We start from the raw sequence: 21,164 nt of genomic DNA, 5'->3' as shown, positions 1-21,164 counted from the left end.
TGGCATTTAAGTTATGAACAAGTCAACAGAAATGCAGATAATTAAAATGGTATTTTAGAATACACGAAATAGATAAATCCCAACGAGGAAGAATTTTTCCAAGGACCAGACCATCGTTCATAGTTAACTAAAAAAACATTAAAGACAATACCAAATTTTTTAAAAAATAATGAAATTGTATAAAGATAGATACCAGGTCAAAATAATGGACAGAATGCATAAGACAACCAAGAATGACTCTATCCTGGCCACCACTACAGTCACCTGAGTGGAAAGTACAATGGGGTTTGTGTACTGCTCTACATCCACATGGGTACCTGCTAGCACCACCTGTCTCTTTGTAAAAAGGGAGCACCACACCATTGTTTCCATAGCTTCGGTCCTGAGAACCAATGGTGGAATGAGGGACTGCAGGTATCATAGAATCCCTAGAGTGTGAAAGCAGGCCATTCAGCCCATCAAGTCTACACTAACTTGCTGAACAGATTCCCACACAGACACACCCCCATCCTATCACTGTAACCCTGCATTCCCCATGGCTAATTCACCCAACCTACACATACCAGGATCCTTTTCGACTCTGGACACTATGAGCAAAATAGCACGGACAATCCACCTAACCTGCACATCTTTGGAATGTGGGAGGAAACTGGAGCACCCAGAAGAAACTTACGGAGAGATACAGAGAGAATGGGCAAACTCCACACAGTCAGTTTCCTGAGGCTGGATTTGAACCCAGGTCCTGGTGCTGTGAGGCAGCAGTGCTAACCACTCAACCACCATGCCACCCCAGGTCATAGAGATGTACAGCACATAAACAGACCCTTTGGTCCAACTTGTCCATGCCGATCAGATATCTCAACCTAATCTAATCCCACCTACTAGCACCCGGCCTATATGCCTCCAAACCCTTCCTATTCATATACCAATCCAGATGCCTTTTAAATGTTGCAATTGTACTAGCCTCCACCACTTCCTCTGTCAACTCATTCCATACATGTACCACCCTCTGCGTGAAAAAGTTGCCCCTTTCACTCTAAATCTATGCCCTCTAGTTCAGGACTCCCCCACCCCAGGGAAAAGATTTTGTCTACTGATCCTATCCATGCCCCTCATGATTTTATAAACCTATATAAGGTCACCCCTCAGCCTTCGACGCTCCAGGGAAAACAGCCCTAGCCTGTTCAACCTCTCCCTAAAGCTCAGATCCTCCAACCCTGGCAACATCCTTGTAAATCTTTTCTGAACACTTTCAAGTTTCACAACATCTTTCCAATAGGAAGGAGACCAGAACTGCATGCAATGTTCCAACAGTGGCCTAACCAATGTCCTGTACAGCCGCAACATGATCTCCCAAACCCCTGTACTCTATGCTCTGACCAATAAAAGAAAGTATACCAAACACCTTCTTCACTATCCTATCTACCTGCGACTCCACTTTCAAGGAGCTATGGACCTGCACTTCAAGATCTCTTTGTTCAGCAACACTCCCCAGGACCTTACCATTAAGTGTATAAGTCCTGCTAAGATTTGCTTTCCAAAAATGCAGCACCTCACATTTATCTGAATTAAACTCCATCTGTCACTTCTCAGCCCATTGGTCCATTTGATCAAGATTCCGTTGTAATCTGAGGTAACCTTCTTCACTGTCCTTTACACCTCCAATTTTGGTGTCATCTGCAAACTTACTAACTATACCTCTTATGCTGACATCCAAAGCATTTATATAAATGATGAAAAATAGTGGACCCAGCACTAATCCTTGTGGCACTCCAATGGTCACAGACCTCCAGTCTGAAAAACAACCCTCCACCACCACCCTCTGTCTTCTGTTAGGGGTTAGACCTAACTCTCCATGGCAGCCACCAACCTCTTCATACAGGCAGCCGGACAGTCTCATGACTTGCTGTAGCTTTTGAGCAATAAGTGTCATTGCATCCCATATGCCTGTCTGCCATTATTGCTATACCCTGTCCATTTGGACGCCAACACCAAGGCTCTTCTATCGCCTGGGGCTGAGCAGATGCCTGGTCTCTGCAGTTCTGTGACTAGCAATGGCCTGTGACATTTTTTCCTTGGCCAGCTGTGGAGCTGCTGCAGTGAGGTACTCAACAGCTTGTATATGCACACTCTCAAGGTTCCCACTGACACGTCAATATCTGGACTTGCTGGTGAATACCTGCTGAGTAGCAAGTTGTTGTGGCAGTGCCATGTGATAAGATGGGGCTAGAATCATGCCTGAGAGACACCATATGGCGGTAGTAAGTAATTAATGAGGCGGGTTTGATAAGATACAGTGAGAAATCTCATCAGGTCCATGGTGAAAAACACTTCAAATAAACTCGTACGTAGCCCAAAACAAAATGCAAGATTCATCCTTTGGTCTTCTCTTTCAAAAAAATTCAAGATTTCATGATTCGGTCTATCAATCCTTTCCTTGTATTTACACCCAGGCATTTCTGGTATCATTATATAAATCCTCTTTGTAGACTCTCTGATGCACCTATATCCTTCCTGCAGCATGCCAGCAAATAATGTATGGTGCAATTTAAGTGTGATCTCATAAGGTTCGATACAGGTTTAGCGTAACTTCCTGACTTTTAATTATGATCCATCTAATGTGAATACTGGATAAGTCAGATCCCAGGAAGAAACCTGATTGATAGACCATAGGTTTTCATTTTAGAACATAGAAGAATACAGCGCAGTACAGGCCCTTTGGCCCTCGATGTTGCGCCGATCCAAGCCCACCTAACCTATACTAACCCACTATCCTCCATATACCTATCCAATGCCCGCTTAAATGCCCATAAAGAGGGAGAGTCCACCACTGCTACTGGCAGGGCATTCCATGAACTTACGACTCGCTGAGTGAAGAACCTACCCCTAACTTCAGTCCTATATCTACCCCCCCTTAATTTAAAGCTATGCCCCCTTGTAATACCCGACTCCATACGCGGGAAAAGGTTCACACTGTCAACCCTATCTAACCCCCTAATCATCTTGTAACACTGTCAACCCTATCTAACCCCCTAATCATCTTGTTTTTACAGTGGCAATCAGTCACTAAACATATACATGACAATGACTGACAATGTACTCTTCGCAGACAAACTTCTTTTATTTCATAAAAGGACATCATAGGCTATATTAGACTATGCAAGAACTATTGGAATGATCTCAATTACAAATAATATAAAAAATGATTCAACTGCAGTAAAAATCTTACACTCAAACATCAGTGAAAAGTTACCCCTAACTCAGTCGTAAAGCTTTTTGCTCAGCTGGCATTGGCTGTGATGGGTTTCCTTTTGATAATTTAGTACATAATTGCTTGATGCTGATTTCGTCAGTTAATGTCTTTACCTGAGACCCTTAAAACAAAGTTCTAAGTTAATTACTTGTTTCTGACCATGAGTTCCCTAAGTTCTTGTCTTAAACAACCTCATAAGATGTCTTTCTCTCTAATTTCTCCACTGCCTTCTGATTTTGGAGCTTTCCTCACACTGATTTTTAAATCTCAATATTTTTCTATAGCTCTGACTGTTTCGAAATGCTAATAACAGCACCTCTACTGTTAAGGACCCCTTCTCCATGAGAGAGTCAACTTCTGCCCTCTTTCTTTGTCTCTCTCTGGGTCATAAAACGCAAGTTAGCGAATACCTTAGCAATTATCTTCCAGTTGGCTTGCTGGTCATTTAGCTCACTTCTTATAAATGCTATTTGAATATATTTTTCAAAATGACTTTCTGACCTTCAAATCTTTTCAGAACTGGAGTAATAAAATATCTTTTTCTTCCACTTTAAAACCAAAGTTCTGAAATAGCGATTATGTATTATGGGTCTTCATCACACCTCCCTGCAAAAACATGCATTTTTAAGAGTCATTTTCGACTATATTTTTCTAATCAGTACCTCTTCTTTATTTATACAGAGTTTACTTTGACAGGAACAATATATTTACATCAAATACATAAAAACTTCCCATAGTACTTATATTGTACACATGTCCATTTTAATCATGACATTCAGTTGCCTCCATGTTTTTCTTTTCATAAAGCATCTATTGTGAGATTGTCTCTTCCTGCTAAATGAACAATGTTTACATTGTGTGGTTGTTGCATTAAACTCCATTGAAAGAGTTTCAGATTCTTAGTGCAAAACTTCGCTAAGAAATTTATGATCTAAATAAATAACAGCAGCCATGGAGTATTTGGATGCGTATACAGACACAACCAAATTTAAAGCCTCTGTTTCCAATTGAACATTAGTACCAACAAATATTGAATTTTCATGAGAAATATCCGACTAGTTGTTCAATCCTCTTCTCATCTTCTTTTAATAAAACTGCACCAGCGTTGATGACACCAGCATCAAAAATGAGTTTAAATAGCTGAGCATAATTCAGTGTTGCTAAAACTATTACACTAGTCAACACAGCTTTCAAGCTGTCAAAGGCACACAGACAATCCACTGTACGCTCAAACTTGATCAAATTTGTCCTTAACAAAATTATCAAAGGATCCAAAATCCGGAACAAACCTCTGATATAATCCCTTATTGCGTATATACCACAAAATCTCTTGTTTTGACACTGGAAAATCCAAAATAGATTTTTGTTTCGATTCTTAAGATGCTACCTCACCTTATCTCACAGTACGACTGAAATAAGTTACAAGTTCTCATTTGCCAGGTTTATGATTAAATTGGCTCTTTGTCACTGCTCAAACAATTTACAAGTGTTGTAAATGTTCTTAGAAAAGAAAAATACTGTGGAAGCTGGAAATCTGAAACACACTGGTGAAAGCTTCTTCAGCATTTTATTTTCATGAATAATCTTCCCAATTCTAGATGAACATAAACAAATCATCAGTATGTACAAAAAAATGTTGCACAAACATTCAATGGCCTTGTTGGTTAATCATTAAAAGTTGCTGGTGCATTTTTCATTCTGAATGCCATAACATTACATTGATCTAGTCCACCTAGAGTTACAAAGGTTGATATTTCTTCGGCTGTATTGTTCAATGGCACTTGCCAACATCCTTTCAACGAATCAATTTTTGTCACCAACCATGCTTGTCCAATCTTTCCAATACAGTCTTCAAATCATGGTGTCGGATATAAATCCCCTTATTGCAATATTGACTGTGTGAGAATCTATGTAAAATCATTGCAATGCATCTAGTTTGGCACCATCATAATGGGCGAGCTTAAGTACTGTGATTTGGTGCAATTATGTCATTTCCCTTCTTGAACCTGATCTCTTCCCTCACATGGGCTAACTTCTCTGGGTTGAATTTGTGAGAATCACATACATTAACATCATGTATGATCAAAGGTGTTTTCCCTGCTCTATTTACACACATTAATTTATGAATAGCTGCACTGAACATTTTAAGCACTTCCATCCTGTCCATTTGATTACTGGGGGGTTAACTTTAAAATGTTCAATTTCTGATTGATTATTAAATGCTCTGATTTCTTCATTTTGCTCCTTACTTCTCTCACCACTGTGAACTCACTCCTCTCATGATTATCCTGCCTCTCATAGTAGAACTTCCACACATGTGCAAAACACACTCACAGATTCTTCCGGCTGTCTGGAGTATTCACTCCATTTCACATCATTGAAATTCTTTTTGATTTGATATGATCCAGTCAATCTCTTTTTAATGGTTCCCAGAAACAGGCAACAACATCAAAGCATTGAATGGAATTTTCTTCTCTGACAATAACCGTCAAGGCGGGTCCTAAAAGCAGAAAGGACTTCTGCTTAAATTCTGCTCAGTTCTTAAAAGCTGATTATATATTTTACTGCTATATTTAGTTACACTTAAAAGACACCCAGACAACTTCACTGTCTATCTCTAGGATCATCAAATAAGTTCCCATCCAAACCTGGAAACAATAGAGAAGAGCCAAAAGGCAGTCCGACATTTAGTCACTGCTTCCTTCAATTGCTCCTACAGGGTGTGCATGAACGTAGGAGCATCCTGTTCTCCAGGGATGGAAACAAGAGTCCATCCTGCCTGAAAATTCTAGGGTGGGTTGCAGATTGTTCAGGCAGTCAGCAGACAGTCACACCAGACACATGGCATGTTGTAGTTCCATAAAAGGATGAATGAGCTTTGTACTCTGTCAGAGAAAGTACTGCAGTCTACTCATATCATATTAAGCTTGCCACCACACAAACTATTACAGACACCCTTAGATGACAGACAGCTCAATCACGAGCCTCATGTCTTTCACATTTCATTCTAGCCACATTATACTAACAGTAATGTAGTGATACCATATCTCACAAATCTGCCAAGATTGTAGATTCATAAGGTCACACAACATGGAAACAGACTGTTTGGTCCAAAGAGTCCATGCCAAACATAATCCCAAATTAAACTAGCCCCAACTACCTGGTCCTGGCCCATGGCCCTCCAAACCTTTCCTATTCATGGATTGATCCAAAAGTATTTTAAACGTTGTGATTGTGCCTGCATCCACCACTTCCTAATGGAGTTCATTCCACACGTGAACCAGCCTCTGTGCAAAAAATTTGCCCTTATGTCTTTTTTTAAACATCTTTCTTTTCATGTTAAATATGACTGCTCTCATCTTAAAATCTCCATCCTAAGGAAAGGACACCTACTATTAACCCTAACTATGTCCCTCATGATTTTATAAACTTTTATAAGGTCACCTCTCAACCTCGGTACACTCCAGTGAAAAAAGTCCCAGTCTATCCAGTCTTTCTTTATAACTCAAACCTTCCATACCTGGCAACATCCTAGCAGTCTCTTCTCAACCCTGTCTAGCTTAATAACCCTATCTGTCCAATAACTTGGCAATCACAACTGGACACAGTATTCCAGAACACGCATCACCAATGTCCCTTACAAACTTAACATGACTTCCCAACTCCTATATTCAAAGGACTGAGCAATGAAGGGAAGCGTGCTAAATACTTACAGTTCAAACTGAAAGGGACCTTTAGACTAAGCAGCTCATTCACCTTTCATTATAACTAGGATAACCTATTCATCAAATAATTTTACCAAAGTCTTGAACAGCACAAGGAGGCCACCACAAAACCTCATTTGACAATCAAGACCTCATATGAAAATCATGCACAGATACCTTATGAAGTTTATTTAAATTCCATAATTCCAGATCTTTCACCACACAAAGCCACTTTTCATTCACACCTCATTCAAACACAACGTTCTTCAAGCATTTTCTTCTTACTCAGAACATATCCAGACAATTGCACCTCTGCAATTTCACAACTGTACCTGTACTTGTCAATACAGGCAAGTTGTCCATGTTGCCATGTTCATTTCTGAATGCCTCTACCATTCTACAGGACAGGATTTTGCATAACCAGAGAAACAATGCAAAGAGGAGGGCTAGAATGCCCAAGTAATGACTTTCTGACCTTAAAAAGAGCTAAAGCCTTCCACAATTGAAAAACGAAAATTAAGTTTTTCTCCACTTTTGAATCCAAGTTCTTTCATAACAGATACTAAGTCGCTCGTGCAAAGTGCATGATTTCCTTTTATTCATGCATGAGATATGGGTACCATTGCCTGGCCAGCATTCTCATGCCCACCTGTATTTGCCCTTGAGAAGATGGTAGTGAGCTGCATTCTTGAAAGTTGCAGTCAATTTGGTGTAGGTAGACCCACTACTACATCTCATATTTTTCAATGAGAGTTCAAGTCCAGTGATAGGTGTCAGGTAATCTTTATTCTAATTTACAGCTTCATTTCTCATAGCACCAAGGCACACACAAATCTTCAAATTGTCTTAACTTATACAGTTTAAACTTAGAGTGCATATGCCTCCCTTTGATTAATATTGGTCAGTGGCACCGAGTTATCCCTTTGTAGTAGGGTCTTTGGTACAGCATCTTACACAGTTCTAGCTTGTGTCAGCAATTTCAGTGTATTTCCTATTAAGCTAATCAAAACACTGAACAACAAAGGGATGGACAGGCTTGTAGTCCATCCCCGTCTTTCTCAGGTTTTCTTATCTTCTCAAAGCTTTTCACAATGGATACTGTATTCAAGTAACAGCTGCCAGCTGCCCCGTGTTAACTGCCAATTAATTGGATACTTGCCTATCACTTCAGAAACCTTTAAGTTCCTCATTACAGGAAATACAAAAGAATATTGATATTTGATCAGTTACAACAAAGTCTTGTGATTGTTAGAATCCTCTGGCTAACAAGTTGTGTCCTAATGTATCATACAATCTAAATTCCGATGTCTGCTAATCTATGTATTCATTCCTCCCTGTAACGATAAGGGAGTTGCTTTTACTGTCTGAAACTGGTTTGAATCTTTTCCTGAAAAATGTGTTGCTGGAAAAGCGCAGCAGGTCAGGCAGCATCCAAGGAGCAGGATAATCAAAGTTTCGGGCATAAGCCCTTCTGACCTGCTGCGCTTTTCCAGCAACACATTTTTCAGCTCTGATCTCCAGCATCTGCAGTCCTCACTTTCTCCTAGTTGAATCTTTTCCTCTAATGCTTTTAGTGATTTTTTTGTATGTAAGTGGATATGTAACTACTTCAGAATCTATATCTCTACTTACCTGAAAAATCTTAACTAAAACCTACTCTTAATATTGTAATAATTGATTAAACAATTCAAGGGAAACAACTAATTAATGTTATTAATGTAAAATCTTTCTTATCTATGTAAGCAACTGCAATTGCACATTCTATAAACTTGATTATACAGAGCTACTATTGCTCTACTTGTGAAGATTACATTAAGCAAATATTTTCCAAGCGTTCTAACCACTCTTAGCCATGTTCACTTGCATTAGCCATGGACAGCCACTGACCATTTTGTGCTGCTCAGTTATGGGCACCCCTAACTCTCAAAATGTCATTAGAGAGGGAGTTCAGGAATTTGACCCAGCAACACTCAAGAATTGCTGATATATTTCCAAGTCAGAATGGTGAGTAAATCAGAAGGGAACTTGCAGGTGGTGGTGTTCCCTGTATTTGCTGCTCTTGTCTTTCTGCATGCAGTTGTCATGGGCTTGGAAGGTGCGTCTAAGGAGTTTTGGGGAATTACTGCAGTGCATCTTGTAGATGGGACACACTGCTGCTGCTGAGTATCAGTGATGGAGTGAATGAATGCTTGTCAATGTGCTATTCAAGTGAGCTGCTTTGTCTTAGATGATGTCAAGCTTCTTGAGTGTTGTTGGAGCTGCACTCATCCAGGCAAATGGGAAGTATTTCAACACATTCCTGATTTTGTGCCTTGCTAATGATGGACAGGCTTTGGGGAGCCAAGGGGGTAAGTTACTCGCTGAAGGATTTCTAGTTTTTGGCCTATACTTGTAGCCAGTGTATTTATTTGGATTGTCCAGGTCAATTTCTGGTCAATAGTAACCACCAGGATGTTGATTGTAGGGCGTTCAGTGATGGTGACACCACTGAACATCAAGGGACGAGGGTTGAATTTTCCCTTGTTGGAGATGGTCATTATCTAGAATAATTTTTATTCACTTGTGGGACATAAGCATCACTGGCTGGGCCAGTATCTGTTACCCATTCCTAGAAGGTGGTGGTGAGCTGCCTTCTTGAACTGCTGCAGTCCATGTATTTTAGATAGACCCACAAAGCCCTCAGGGAGGAAATTTAAGTGACGTGAATGTTATTTTCTACTTGTCGGTCCAAGCCTGGATATTGTCCAGGCCTTGGTGCATTTTGACACAGACTGCTTCAGTTTCTGAGGAGTCGTGAATGGCACTATACATTGTGTAATCATCAGTGAACATACCCACCTCTGGCCTTAGAATAGAGGAAGGTCATTCATGAGGTGAAAGTAAAGACTGCAGATGCTGGAGATTAGAGTCAAGATTAGAGTGGTGCTGGAAATGCACAGGAGGTCAGGCAGCATCCGAGGAGCAGGAAAATCGACGTTTCGGGCAGAAGCCTGATTCCTGATGAACGGCTCCTGCCCGAAACGTCAATTTTCCTGCTCCTCGGATGCTGCCTGACCTCCTGTGCATTTCCAGCACCACTCTAATCTTGATCCGAAGGTCATTCATGAAGCAAATGAAGATTGCTTGGCCTAGGACACTACCCTAAGGAACTCTTGTAGATATATCTGGAGCTAACATTACTGACCACAACCATTTCCCTTTAAGTCAGATATGGCTGCAATCAGTGGACAGTTTTCACCTGGTTCTCATTGATTCCGGGTTTTCTATGACTCGTTAATGCCACACTTGTGGAATGCAGCCCTGATGTCAAAGGCTGCCACTCTCATCTCACCTCACCTCAGCTCTTTTGTCCATGTTTGAACCAAGACTTTAATGAGGTCAGGAGCTGAGTGGCCCTGGCAGAACCCAAACTGGCCGTCACTGAGCAGGTGCTGCTTTATAGCATTGTTGATGGCACCTTCTATTATTTTCACAATGATCGACAGTAGACTGATGGGGTAGTAATTTGTTCTTGATTTGTCCTGCTTTTTATGTACAGGACATACCTAGGCAATTTTCCATATTAAAAGATAAATGCCAGTGTACTTTTTAATGAACTTGCTAACTACTTGCACAACAGTTAGCGAATGATGTAGTTAAACTCTGAGATCCCATGACTGCTCTACCCAACCTAGATTTTTGCCTTTTGAAATAAAAACTGACCTCACGATTCTCCTTCCAAAACATTCAACCTTATGGTTACACCTAAAAGGATCAATGACATACTTATCCTTTCTAAGAAAACATCCACTTAAACTGCTGCATCTTTTTAGTTTTCACAATTATAACTAATTTTCCTTCATTCTAACAAAAGTTATTACATTCTTTTCGCAGCATTTTCCTTGCATGCTCTCCACACCGCCAAACCCATACTAGTTACAATGCAGTCAGCCATTACAAATTGGTAAAGAATGCAGGCTTTAACTGTGCATCTGGCTGGTGATATTGGCATTTTAGTCATTCCAAGTGAGAACTCAGATTTTCAGTGAGCAGTTAATTAGACATGGAGTCATTAAAGTGCTACATCGATTCTTTTTACAATAGTATCACAAGAGGAAAGAAACAAAAGAAAGTGAAAGATGTAATAAACAACATCTGATTTGTCCCCATTCTTACTAACACCTCCCTGGCCTCAGCCTAACAAACTCTACAGATCACAACCTCAACCTTCAGTCCAGACTTTCTCAAACCAGAAGAAAGGTTTCACAATAATACGTGCTGAGTAAGCTGCTATTAGCAGAGACTATAAAATGAACATGCTTCCTTGTTCCATTAATTTCCATGATAATTGATTCTTCAGCAGACTATTATCTGTCCATCAATGACTCCAGTCATTAACATCTCTGCACTGCCTGAGTAGGGACTGTAGTTCCACACCAAGCCCTGATGAGCTAAAAACCCAGTGAAAGGGATGACGTAATTCTCAGCTGTTAGCAGCTTCATTCTGCTGCCATCACCATTCTACTCATAGCCTTGTAATTTAATTCAACATTGGACTCCATTTCCACTGAATCACAAATCACTTCAGTAGCACACAAAACCACTTCTCAGTGATACAGGGTCTACTACTGGTTTGACAGCAGAAGACAGTCTGGAACAATACTACCTTTGATAATATTCCTGTTATTTACTCCCTATGAGAATGAAAGCAGGAAAATGAAAAAAAATGGACATCCCAAGGGAACAAATGAATACAGCCTAGCAAGAATGCCTATTTAATGGGATAACTCACAGTGCTATTTTTCACAGGTCCAGTGGTGTTCAATGAGAGTTGTGGCAGGTAAATAATTTAACAGCGTTCTGGCAAAACATATTTCAATCTCAGCGGTGGATCCACATCCTCAATAAGAACAGGACTCGTTGAGGAAAATCAATTGTATTCTTAGGTGTACAAGCAGGTTTCCTTTCAGTCATATTGTATGCTATCCCTCCACCGAACTTGTCTTTTTGATCAAGTGTTGGTGCCATTAAACATATGCTATTAGTAGCAAGGACCATCTCCACTCAGTGACAACACATGGGAGCAAAGCAAAAGGGGGTAAACAAAATGGGTTTCTGCCACTTTTTCTTCACATTTGCAACTAAGGAAATGGCTGAACGTATTGACCTCCTTCTTCTGATCAGTGGGGGCACAGAAGGTGCCATCAGCTGTTGCTCAGTTGGCAGCATTCTTACCTGTGGGTCATGAGTCCAACTCCAAGATTTCTAAACAAAATAGTAGGCTGACGCTCCAGGTAAGTAATGAGACAGTGTTGTGCTGTCAGAAGTGGTGCCTTTCAACGTGAGTGACATATGCAAATAGCACACAGAGCCCCCGTTCAACACTGACTTCATCTACTTGGATGTCACAGGAATACTGGTCTGTGGAAGGCGAATCTGCTGTCGCTTCTGCCTCTTGAAAAATCTTGTGGCTAATGGGAAGATATCTGGCTCCCCTTGTGCCATTTTCTGGCCTCTGGAAGACTGGCTTTTGCTCTTTTCTAACCTGTCCAGTATTTCTACCAAAGATTTTTAGCAAATAAGCTTTTTATGCAGATGCCCAGCAACTGGTGCTTGTCATTCCAGTCACCTTTTCAAATGGTGGGATAAATTTCACCTACTCCCTGTAACGATAACAAAAAAATGGGGAATCAAGACAGAAAGCAAGGGAGTAAAATATTAGGTGTCACAAAAATAATTGAAGTGAGAAAGAACTTCTAACAGCACAGATTTGTTTGGACAGGTCGATGATCACTGGAAAATCACCAAGAATGGAAAAGAAATGGTACAGCATAGACCAGATTGTGAATAGCGTGGTGCTGGAAAAGCATAGCAGGTCAGGCAGCATCTGAGGAGCAGGAAAATCAACATTGTGAACGAAAGCCCTTGCTTGATTCTCCTGCTCCTCAGGTGCTGCCTGACCTACTGTGCTTTACCAGCACCACGCTAATCTTGACTCCGATCTCTAGCATCTGAAGTCCTCACTTTCGCATAGACCAGATTGTCTCAAGTGTTTTTTATTTAAATGGTTCAAGGGATGTGGACTTGCTAGGCCAGCAATCATTATCCATCCCTAAATGCCTTGAAGAAGATGGTGATGAGCTGCATTATTTATCCATTACAGTCCATGGAGTTATAGGTGCTGTTGGGAAGGAAGTTCCACCAAGGGGTCTGAGGCAGCATCTTCCAAACTCATGGCCACTCCCATCTAGACGGACAAGGGCAGCAAATACATGGGAACACATGTGCAGTCTGGTCCCCATGCTATAGGAAAGATGTAGAGGCTTTGGAGGATGCTATAGAGTTTACAGGGTGTTGCCTGGATTGGAGTGTATTAGCTGCAAGGAGAGGTTAGATAAACATGGATTGTTTTCACTAACCCATCAGAGGCTGAGGGATAACCTGACAGAATGACATAAAATTATGGAAGGCATGAATAGAGTGGATATTCGGAATTTCCTCCCAGGGTGGAAATGACAAATACTCAGGGGCATAGGTTTAAGCTGAGAGGGGGAAAGTTTAAGGGAAAGGTGTGAGGCAAGTTTTTTTGTACAGAGGGTGATAAGTGTCTGGAACATGCTACCAGGGGAAGTGGTAAAAACAGATATGATAGCAATGTTTGAGACAGACATTCGAGCAGGCAAGGATTAGAGAGACAAAGACCTGGTGCAGAGAGTTGGGATTAGTTTTGAATGGCTTCAGACATGGTGGGCCAAAGGGTCTGTTGCTGTTCTGTATTGTGTTATTGACTTCATTCCTTCAGTGTTACTGGGTCAAAATCCTAGAACTCCCTCGCTAAAAGCATTTTGAATCTCCCTACAAGAAATGGACTGCAGCAGTTCAATAAGGCAACTCCTCAATGGTAGAAAGGAAAGGTCAATAAATGCTAGCCCAGCCTACATCTATGAATGAACTTAAAAAAAGTTTGGGCTTAATTTTGGAGCTTCAGTATTCAGTGCTATTACGAAAATATTATCAGGGCTGATAGACTTCTTAGTACTTTTATATCTCACTGTGTTAGCGGCTGTGAGTCAAGCCCTACAGAATTCCCCAATTCGCCACCATCATACCTAGATTGACAGAAAGTACGCCCGCCTGGTCCTCTCTATTCAGATAAGATTGTCTTCAGACTCTGCATTACAGATGAGATGCGATGGCAGCAATTGCAATGAGGAAGTACTAAAACAAGTTCTGCAAGAACTACAACTCCCGTAATGCAACGAGCGAGGTCATGCGCTTACATTTTAAATTTCTAATTTTCTCTTATTTCTCAGTTTAATACAAAAGAAGGTTCTAATTTTAAAAAGACTCAGAGTATTATCTTGAAAATATGTTTGGATGTGCTCTGATCTGTCAGCTGTAACCTCGGGAAGCTCTTGTGAGGTTTCACATTGACATATTGACGGTTCCCCGCAGCCTGATATTTCGTGCTCGGTTTTTACTGTAAGTTTGCAGAAGCGCCTAGTGTCATTTTATGTTATATTCGCCCGGCGCCCGCTGTCCTTAAGGGGAAATAATGACTCGCCATAAATTTTAGTTAACCATTAATTTATTGTTGAAAAGGTAATCTCAAACTGGAGCAGATTTAACCTCTGCCTCGGTTATTAGTCCAGGAAGTTCATCCAATTTCATGGCAGCAATGAACTGCAGGAAGAGTGAAGTTTTGGGGAGTTGTAGCTGGAGCTGGGCTGACCTGACCTGGAAAGTGCTAACTCGGTTTTGCTCTCAGCATTGAGCTAGATAGAGAGAGTAATCTTCAAGTTACTGATTGAATCGATTGGTAAAATTCAGGAAATAGCCAACGTGGGCTTTGCAAGTTACGCATATTATCTAAATGCAGGGACAGATTTATATATAAACGTGAAACAAGGCGTTTCCTTCCATGATCGAGTGGCGAATCGATTACTTTGTTTTTCATCCCACCTCATTACACGCATTGGTTCCCAGCACCCAGCTTTTACTGTCCGTATGTTTCTGCTGAGAGACCTGCTCTCTATCTGTCTGGAGTAAACAGAGCGGACTGCAAGACTAGGAAAAGGCCAACTGCGGGAATCCGCACTGAAGGCAGCACTGAGCATGGGGGGGTAGGGACATCAGTGGGATTAGCAAGCATTTCGGGTGTGAAAGTCAACATTTACATCTTAAATGCTTATAAAGAGGATCGAGCCAGGGAAATGGAGGAGAGGCAAGTCAGCACATACAATAAATTGTAACATGATTATAAGAACAGGACAGTTTAATGACACAAATAAATAAATTACAGAAATAAAATATGTATTAGTCAGACAGAGCGGGCAAGCAACTTCGGAAATCCATTGGGTTCAATGGTCTGGAGCTGAGGGGAAAACATAAAGGTCGATGCCAAATGTACCAACTATCCTACAAGCTGTGTAGGAAAAATCATCCCCATTCTATACCCTCCATACACCAATCCTGCAATACCAGACTTCTTTTGAAGAATAAAAAGGAAGCTGTGGTTAAAGTGCTAAACTGTTCATATTAAGGCCAATGAGCTACGAAAAAAGAATTAGATGCTGTCCATCAAGTTTCATTCCATTAGTATAGAAATGCAAGGATGGAGTTCAATGTCACAGATAATAAAAATGCAAAGTGGAACAGACTTGCTCTGCAGTCAACCATATTGTTTGTCTCTCCAATGTGGATGGGTCCACACTATTGATTAGTGAATGCAGATATTAATTTGGCAAATGTATGAGTTAATCGCTGTCTCACCCAGAAGAATACTTGAAGTAATTGGTTATTAATGGAATGAATGATAGGTGATAAACTAGTAAGAAAATAGCTTAAACTAAGAAAATGGCTGAAGCCTATCACACCAGGGTCGCTAGAGTTGTAAAAATCCCAAATTTACATTCTTTTTGCATATACAACACAATTTTTAAATCACATAATTCATTGTAGATATAAAGATGATTTAATTTTAAATTAGTTCTTATATACTTTGATATTTTGATCTTTAATAGATGATATATATATTTTAGAAAAAAATTGGTAAATTAAGAAAAGTAAGCTATAAAATAGTCATTGGTAGCAATCAGTTTTAAAATAGAAAAAGGACAGAATTTGTGTGTTGACACCATTCTGTGTACAAAACGTCCATCGAGGAATCTTACTGAAATAAAAAATACGAAATGGTGGAAATACACAGCAGGTCAGCCTGCTGTATTTGGAAGAGAAAGGGCAAGTTAAATCGCTGTATGTGAACTGTCCTTAGAACTAGAGATTATTGTTTTGAGCACACATCTCACCTGAAATGTCCTATCTTGCAGTTCCGATATTTTCAGCATTTAAATTATATTTCTTGTATTTTTTCTTTTATTTATTTATAAAGGATTGTTTCTGTTCATCAACAAAAAATGTGATATTTGTATATTTTTTGAGAACTTGTAAATACTTTACACCTCACATTAGTTCCTTAATGCAACAGACTATGTTACTTGCATTGAGTGTAGTTTACTCATTATATTTACTTTGCCAGTTTAGGTGAAATACAGATGGCGGAGGTTGAAAACAATCCTGAGAAAGAAATGATTACACAGTTCCACAAGAATGCGGCTACAGGAAATGCAGCAAAATTATCAACTATGTTAAATTATTCAACCTCTCTCATTAACAAAATGGATGAAAAAGGCTGGACTGCCTTGATGTATGCTAGCAGGAATGGACATTTTGAGGTTACTCAGCTGCTTCTTGAAAAAGGGTAAAGTAGCAGTCTTTAATGAATAGTTTGGGTAATTGCTCAGTGATAGCTGTGGACATTATGCTGTAGCTAGACTTGCTAGTTCACTTTTGATAAAAGGACTGCTAGTTTAAAGTAGCTTCTTTGCAATTGAATATTACAGTGATGACCAAATCAAGATTGAGGAATTCTGAAACAGCATCTAAGCATCTTTTACTGCCAATAACATTCAATCACATGAATTAACGAAGAGAAAATTTGAGAGCTAGGTATGTGCCATTTTTTGGTGGCACTGCAGAAAGCAGGGCTCTACATAAAGAGTACACAAGTTGGAATTTTACAAAGGAGCAATTGATTAAAGTTCTTGTGGAATTTTTGTATAAAGCCTGAAATCTGCAGAAGAGTGGTAAACTGAACTGTGAACTGAAACAAGTTAATTAATTATATTTAGATTTATTTGAAATATAAAAACAAGTTCTTGAAACAAATCCCTGTTCTAAATAGTACTGATTTATATTACCCAAGTTTGCCGTTTATAACCAACTTGCAATTCAAGATAGGAACATGATTATAAACTACTTCCTAGAATCTTCACCTTACATCATGGTTTCAACACACAGAGCTTTTTTTTAACTGAAGTTTTCTGTAATCTTTTGAAAGCTTTGACATCTCAATAAACATGTTTCAAGCAATGGCACATAAGATATAGTAACTTGTACAGCTTATAGTTAGTTACAAGTGAAGCTTGACAGTGAGTCACATTTGATCTTAAGGACATGCTGCATTGGCTTCTGCGAGTTCCATTATAGCAAGTTTCTGTGTTAAAGAGACTGGAATGTGAGAAACCTGAGTGATTTGCAGATTTGATATAGTTCTAATACACTTGCAGACAGCGCTGAAAGATGGGAGCATCCATCTTTGTAAGACTGTGCTATTCATCAGATAAATTTGCTGAGTCACTGAAGACCTTACAACTTAATTCATAACAATTTACTACTTATTGTTTATACTGATTGTTCTGTAGAGTGTTCTAGCTGTTTTGGCCACATTGCTAAAACAAAGTCTAGTTAAAACATTTCAGTAGTGACCAGCAAAGTTCCACGAGTCTCCGAAGTACCAAATAATTGGCTGATAGTGCTATTTTTAACTCTTTACCATTTTTGTTTTCCTCTAGGTGTGATACATCTATTTCAAATAATTCGGGACAAACGGCAGTGGATATTGCAGAATTCTGGGGACACAAGCACATTGCTGATTTGTTGGCAAATCCTAAATCTGATGTTAGATCAAAGATGTGGTGTGATGGCCCAGAAGAAAATGAGAATTACTTTGGCAGAACTTTGCTCAATAGATTAAGTGTAAAAAGGACCAATTCCAATTGGATAAAAAACAAGCAGATACAACCAACCACTGTCTACATTGTATTTTCCAATCTAAATCCATTAGTTATTTCTGCAAAATGTGAAGACTCTGGAAAAACTGGCATCCATCTCTGCAGGTTGCAGTATGAGGATGTAGAGCAGCTCTTGGTCAAACCAAAAGTCACTTCTGTTTTCCTTGGAGCAGAGCTCCAGAGTGAATCTTATGCTAAATTTGCATTAGGCAGTGCCTTAGCAGAAGATGATGGGCTTATTGCTTGGTTTGCAGTAAATGCAGAATTTATTGCTCCAGAAAATTTTAGGGTTAAATACCCAGATTGTTGTTTTCTCCAGCCACTCATTCCACATCTATTGAACTTCAGTAAGGAGGAAGCTGGTGAGTACCTGTAGTTTGTGGAAGTGAATAGGAAAATTAAACAGTCTGTGTTTTAACTTAAGTTGTGCTTGAGCTGTAAAATTACAATGAAATACTCAGTTAAGAGTATTAAAAGCATAGAATAAAAAAGGGTATTAGCGCAATCCTTTTCAATGTCCTGAAAATAGGTTCTGCAACATTTCTTCCTGACCCTCCCCAGAGTTAATTTGGAACTTGAATTCTGTATAATGTATTAACTAGTTGTCTTCCATGATGTAACATTTCAATGAGTTCAAAATGCAGAGCCCACAATTTTCCATAACCCAGTTACTTATATTTTCTATTTTATCCTTACATACATCAGTTCCTAAACAGACCATTCTTGAATATCTTTATCAGTACAGCTTTAACTATTGTATCTCAGAGTATAATCTACCTCTCAGAATTAGAAAATCATTATAGCCCAGAAGGAGATCATTTGACTTCTGGTGTCCATGCCGACTCTTTACACAAGCAATCCAGGATCCACGTCCACACCCACACCTTTTCCCTGAATCCCCACAAATCTTTTCTCGTCAGATAATGATCAATTCCTTTCTGAAAGATACCAATTGAATTTGTTTCATCGCAGTCTCAAGCAGCACATTCCAAATCCTAACCATTATTGAACATAAAAAGTAACCTCATGTTGTCTTTGGTTCTTTCTTCAATCACTTTAAATCATTGTCCGACGGTTCGCAACCTTTCTGACAGTGAGAATAGTTTCTCCTTATGTCTAGACCACACATCATTTTGAACACTTCTCACATATGCAAAACTCAGAAGGGGGCCCTCCTCATCTGGAATTTTTTAAAGATATGTTCTCTTTATTCTCATGTCCTCCAGTTCTATATTTAGTCCAAATGCCAAGATTTTTGATTCTGTGTTATCCCCTTTAGCATTTGTAAAACCTGGTCCATATTTCCTCTTTTCACTAATGAAAACCAGTTCAGTTCCACTACACATGATTGTTATGGGATAAATATGGCTTCAGTGAGAGGGATCATGAACACTCATGGAAACATTTTACATTTATAGTTTGAAGTTGCCCATTAAGTTAGCGCTTTTATAGCCATATTCAATTCACTGTCCTTGTAAATTATTAATGATATTATACTTAGAACACGTAAATGTTGAAGGCCCTCTTTTGAAGATTAGTTTTATGGCTTAAGTTCAATCTTATCCATCTCTTGATTCATAACAGCCTACTCTACTAGGAATCTGCTGGGTATTCAGTACTTCAGTCAATTTCACGTTTTTAAATACATTTACTTAAATTTCGGTGCCCATTGCTTTTTGCATGTTTGAAGCATATTGTGATTGTCACGAGTAGAATCAATAATGCTTTAACATTTTTTAAACAACAACAGTATTGTTATCACAGAGTCCACTGCATGCTCTTGCCATTTCCCAAGAATCTTCTAGTACAGTGACAAATATAATTAGCTCATCATTATGATGACAGTGGAAATGAATATCAGGCATGGTCCAAAATGGGCAACCAAATTAACATGCATCATTTCACATTACTGGTACGGTTCACCATCAGTGTTCCATTTAAGGCATGAACATTGTGCATTAGGTATTTATAGTATAAAAACTGAGATTCGTTCGTTTTTGGTCTAACTAACATGACCATATATAAAACAAAATAATTTTGCAAGCACTCAACAGGTCAAGCAACATCTGTGCAGAGAGAAAAATAGAGTTAAAGTTTTGGGTTGATGATCTTTGAAAGAAAAAGAAGATTTATCAAAAGAAAAGTTACAAGTTTTTAGTGAGGTACATAGCCAAGGTTGCAGGAAAGCAAAGGTCTGTGATTAGATGAGGATAAAAAATGAGATAACTCATGTTGGTGCATGGTAACAAGAGATAATAATGAAAGAAAAAAACTTGCATTTAAATCGCACTTATTACAGTAACATTCCAAAATGCTTTGTTGCCAATTAAGAAATGTAGTCATGATTGTAGTGAAATGTGGCAGTCTATTTGAACAAAGCAGTCTCTGAGAAACAGTAGTTAATTTGGTTCTACTGATATTTGTTGAGGCATAACTGCAGGTAAAAGTAATGTAAAGAGGGGTAACTCCTCTGATATTCTTCAAAATAATGTTATCGATCTTTTACACCATCTGAAAGAACAGAGTGTCTCGTTGAAAAATCTGACCCTCCACCATTACAGTCATTCATCAGTACTGCCCCAGAATATCAGATTCCATTTTTGTGGTCAGGTCCTCAAGCAGAACTACACCCCATAACCCTTTGACTCAAAGTCGAGTGTTCTGGCACTGAGCCACAGATGTCACTTCGACAAGGGGAGACATTGCAGAAATAAAATGTAGGTCCAGAGGATGTGTGAATAGTTACAGCAGAATAACAATGAGAAATGCATGCATGGAAAAGTCTGCCAAAGTGGAGAAGACCCCCATGGCCCAATGTTAGGCCTGGAGAAATGTGATTATTAATCATTTACTCATTTCTGTCAGTTATTTACTTTTCCTTTAGCTAGTCAAAGACCTTTGCTTTTCTTGCACTATTCCCTGTCTCTGTAGCCAGATTTTCCTGACTGAGCTGGAAATATCAATCCTCTAACTCTCTTCATCCAAATACTACCTCAGCTGGTGAGTGTTTCCAATACTTTGTGTTTACTTCTGATTTCCATTTCTGATATTTAGTATGATATGTTTAGGGTGTAGGTTTGCTCGCTGAGCTGTAGG

The 21,164-nt window shown here is 39.3% G+C and overlaps 1 protein-coding gene across 3 annotated transcripts in view; it reads left to right on the top strand.

The window, feature by feature from the left end:
* The first annotated feature begins 14,294 nt into the window (after window positions 1-14,294).
* The window catches only part of nudt12 (nudix (nucleoside diphosphate linked moiety X)-type motif 12), a 30,578-nt gene continuing 23,708 nt past the window's right edge, over window positions 14,295-21,164 (top strand). Inside the window, exons 1-3 of one of the 3 annotated variants that reach the window (XR_006314626.1) lie at window positions 14,295-14,418; window positions 16,480-16,696; window positions 17,850-18,430. Coding sequence is in view for 2 of the 3 variants with exons in the window: in XM_043710211.1 (XP_043566146.1) it covers window positions 16,491-16,696; window positions 17,850-18,430 (787 nt within the window). In the remaining variant the exon portion in view is untranslated. Of the gene's footprint in view, window positions 14,419-16,474; window positions 16,697-17,849; window positions 18,431-21,164 lie in introns of all 3 variants that reach the window. The other 2 variants (XM_043710211.1, XM_043710218.1) reach the window with 2 other exon arrangements.

Source organism: Chiloscyllium plagiosum, chromosome 2, assembly GCF_004010195.1.
Source record: "Chiloscyllium plagiosum isolate BGI_BamShark_2017 chromosome 2, ASM401019v2, whole genome shotgun sequence".
NCBI classification, from domain to species: domain Eukaryota; kingdom Metazoa; phylum Chordata; class Chondrichthyes; order Orectolobiformes; family Hemiscylliidae; genus Chiloscyllium; species Chiloscyllium plagiosum.
The sequence above is the reverse complement of the archived record's forward strand: the minus strand, read 5'-3'. Positions and strand labels throughout refer to the sequence as shown.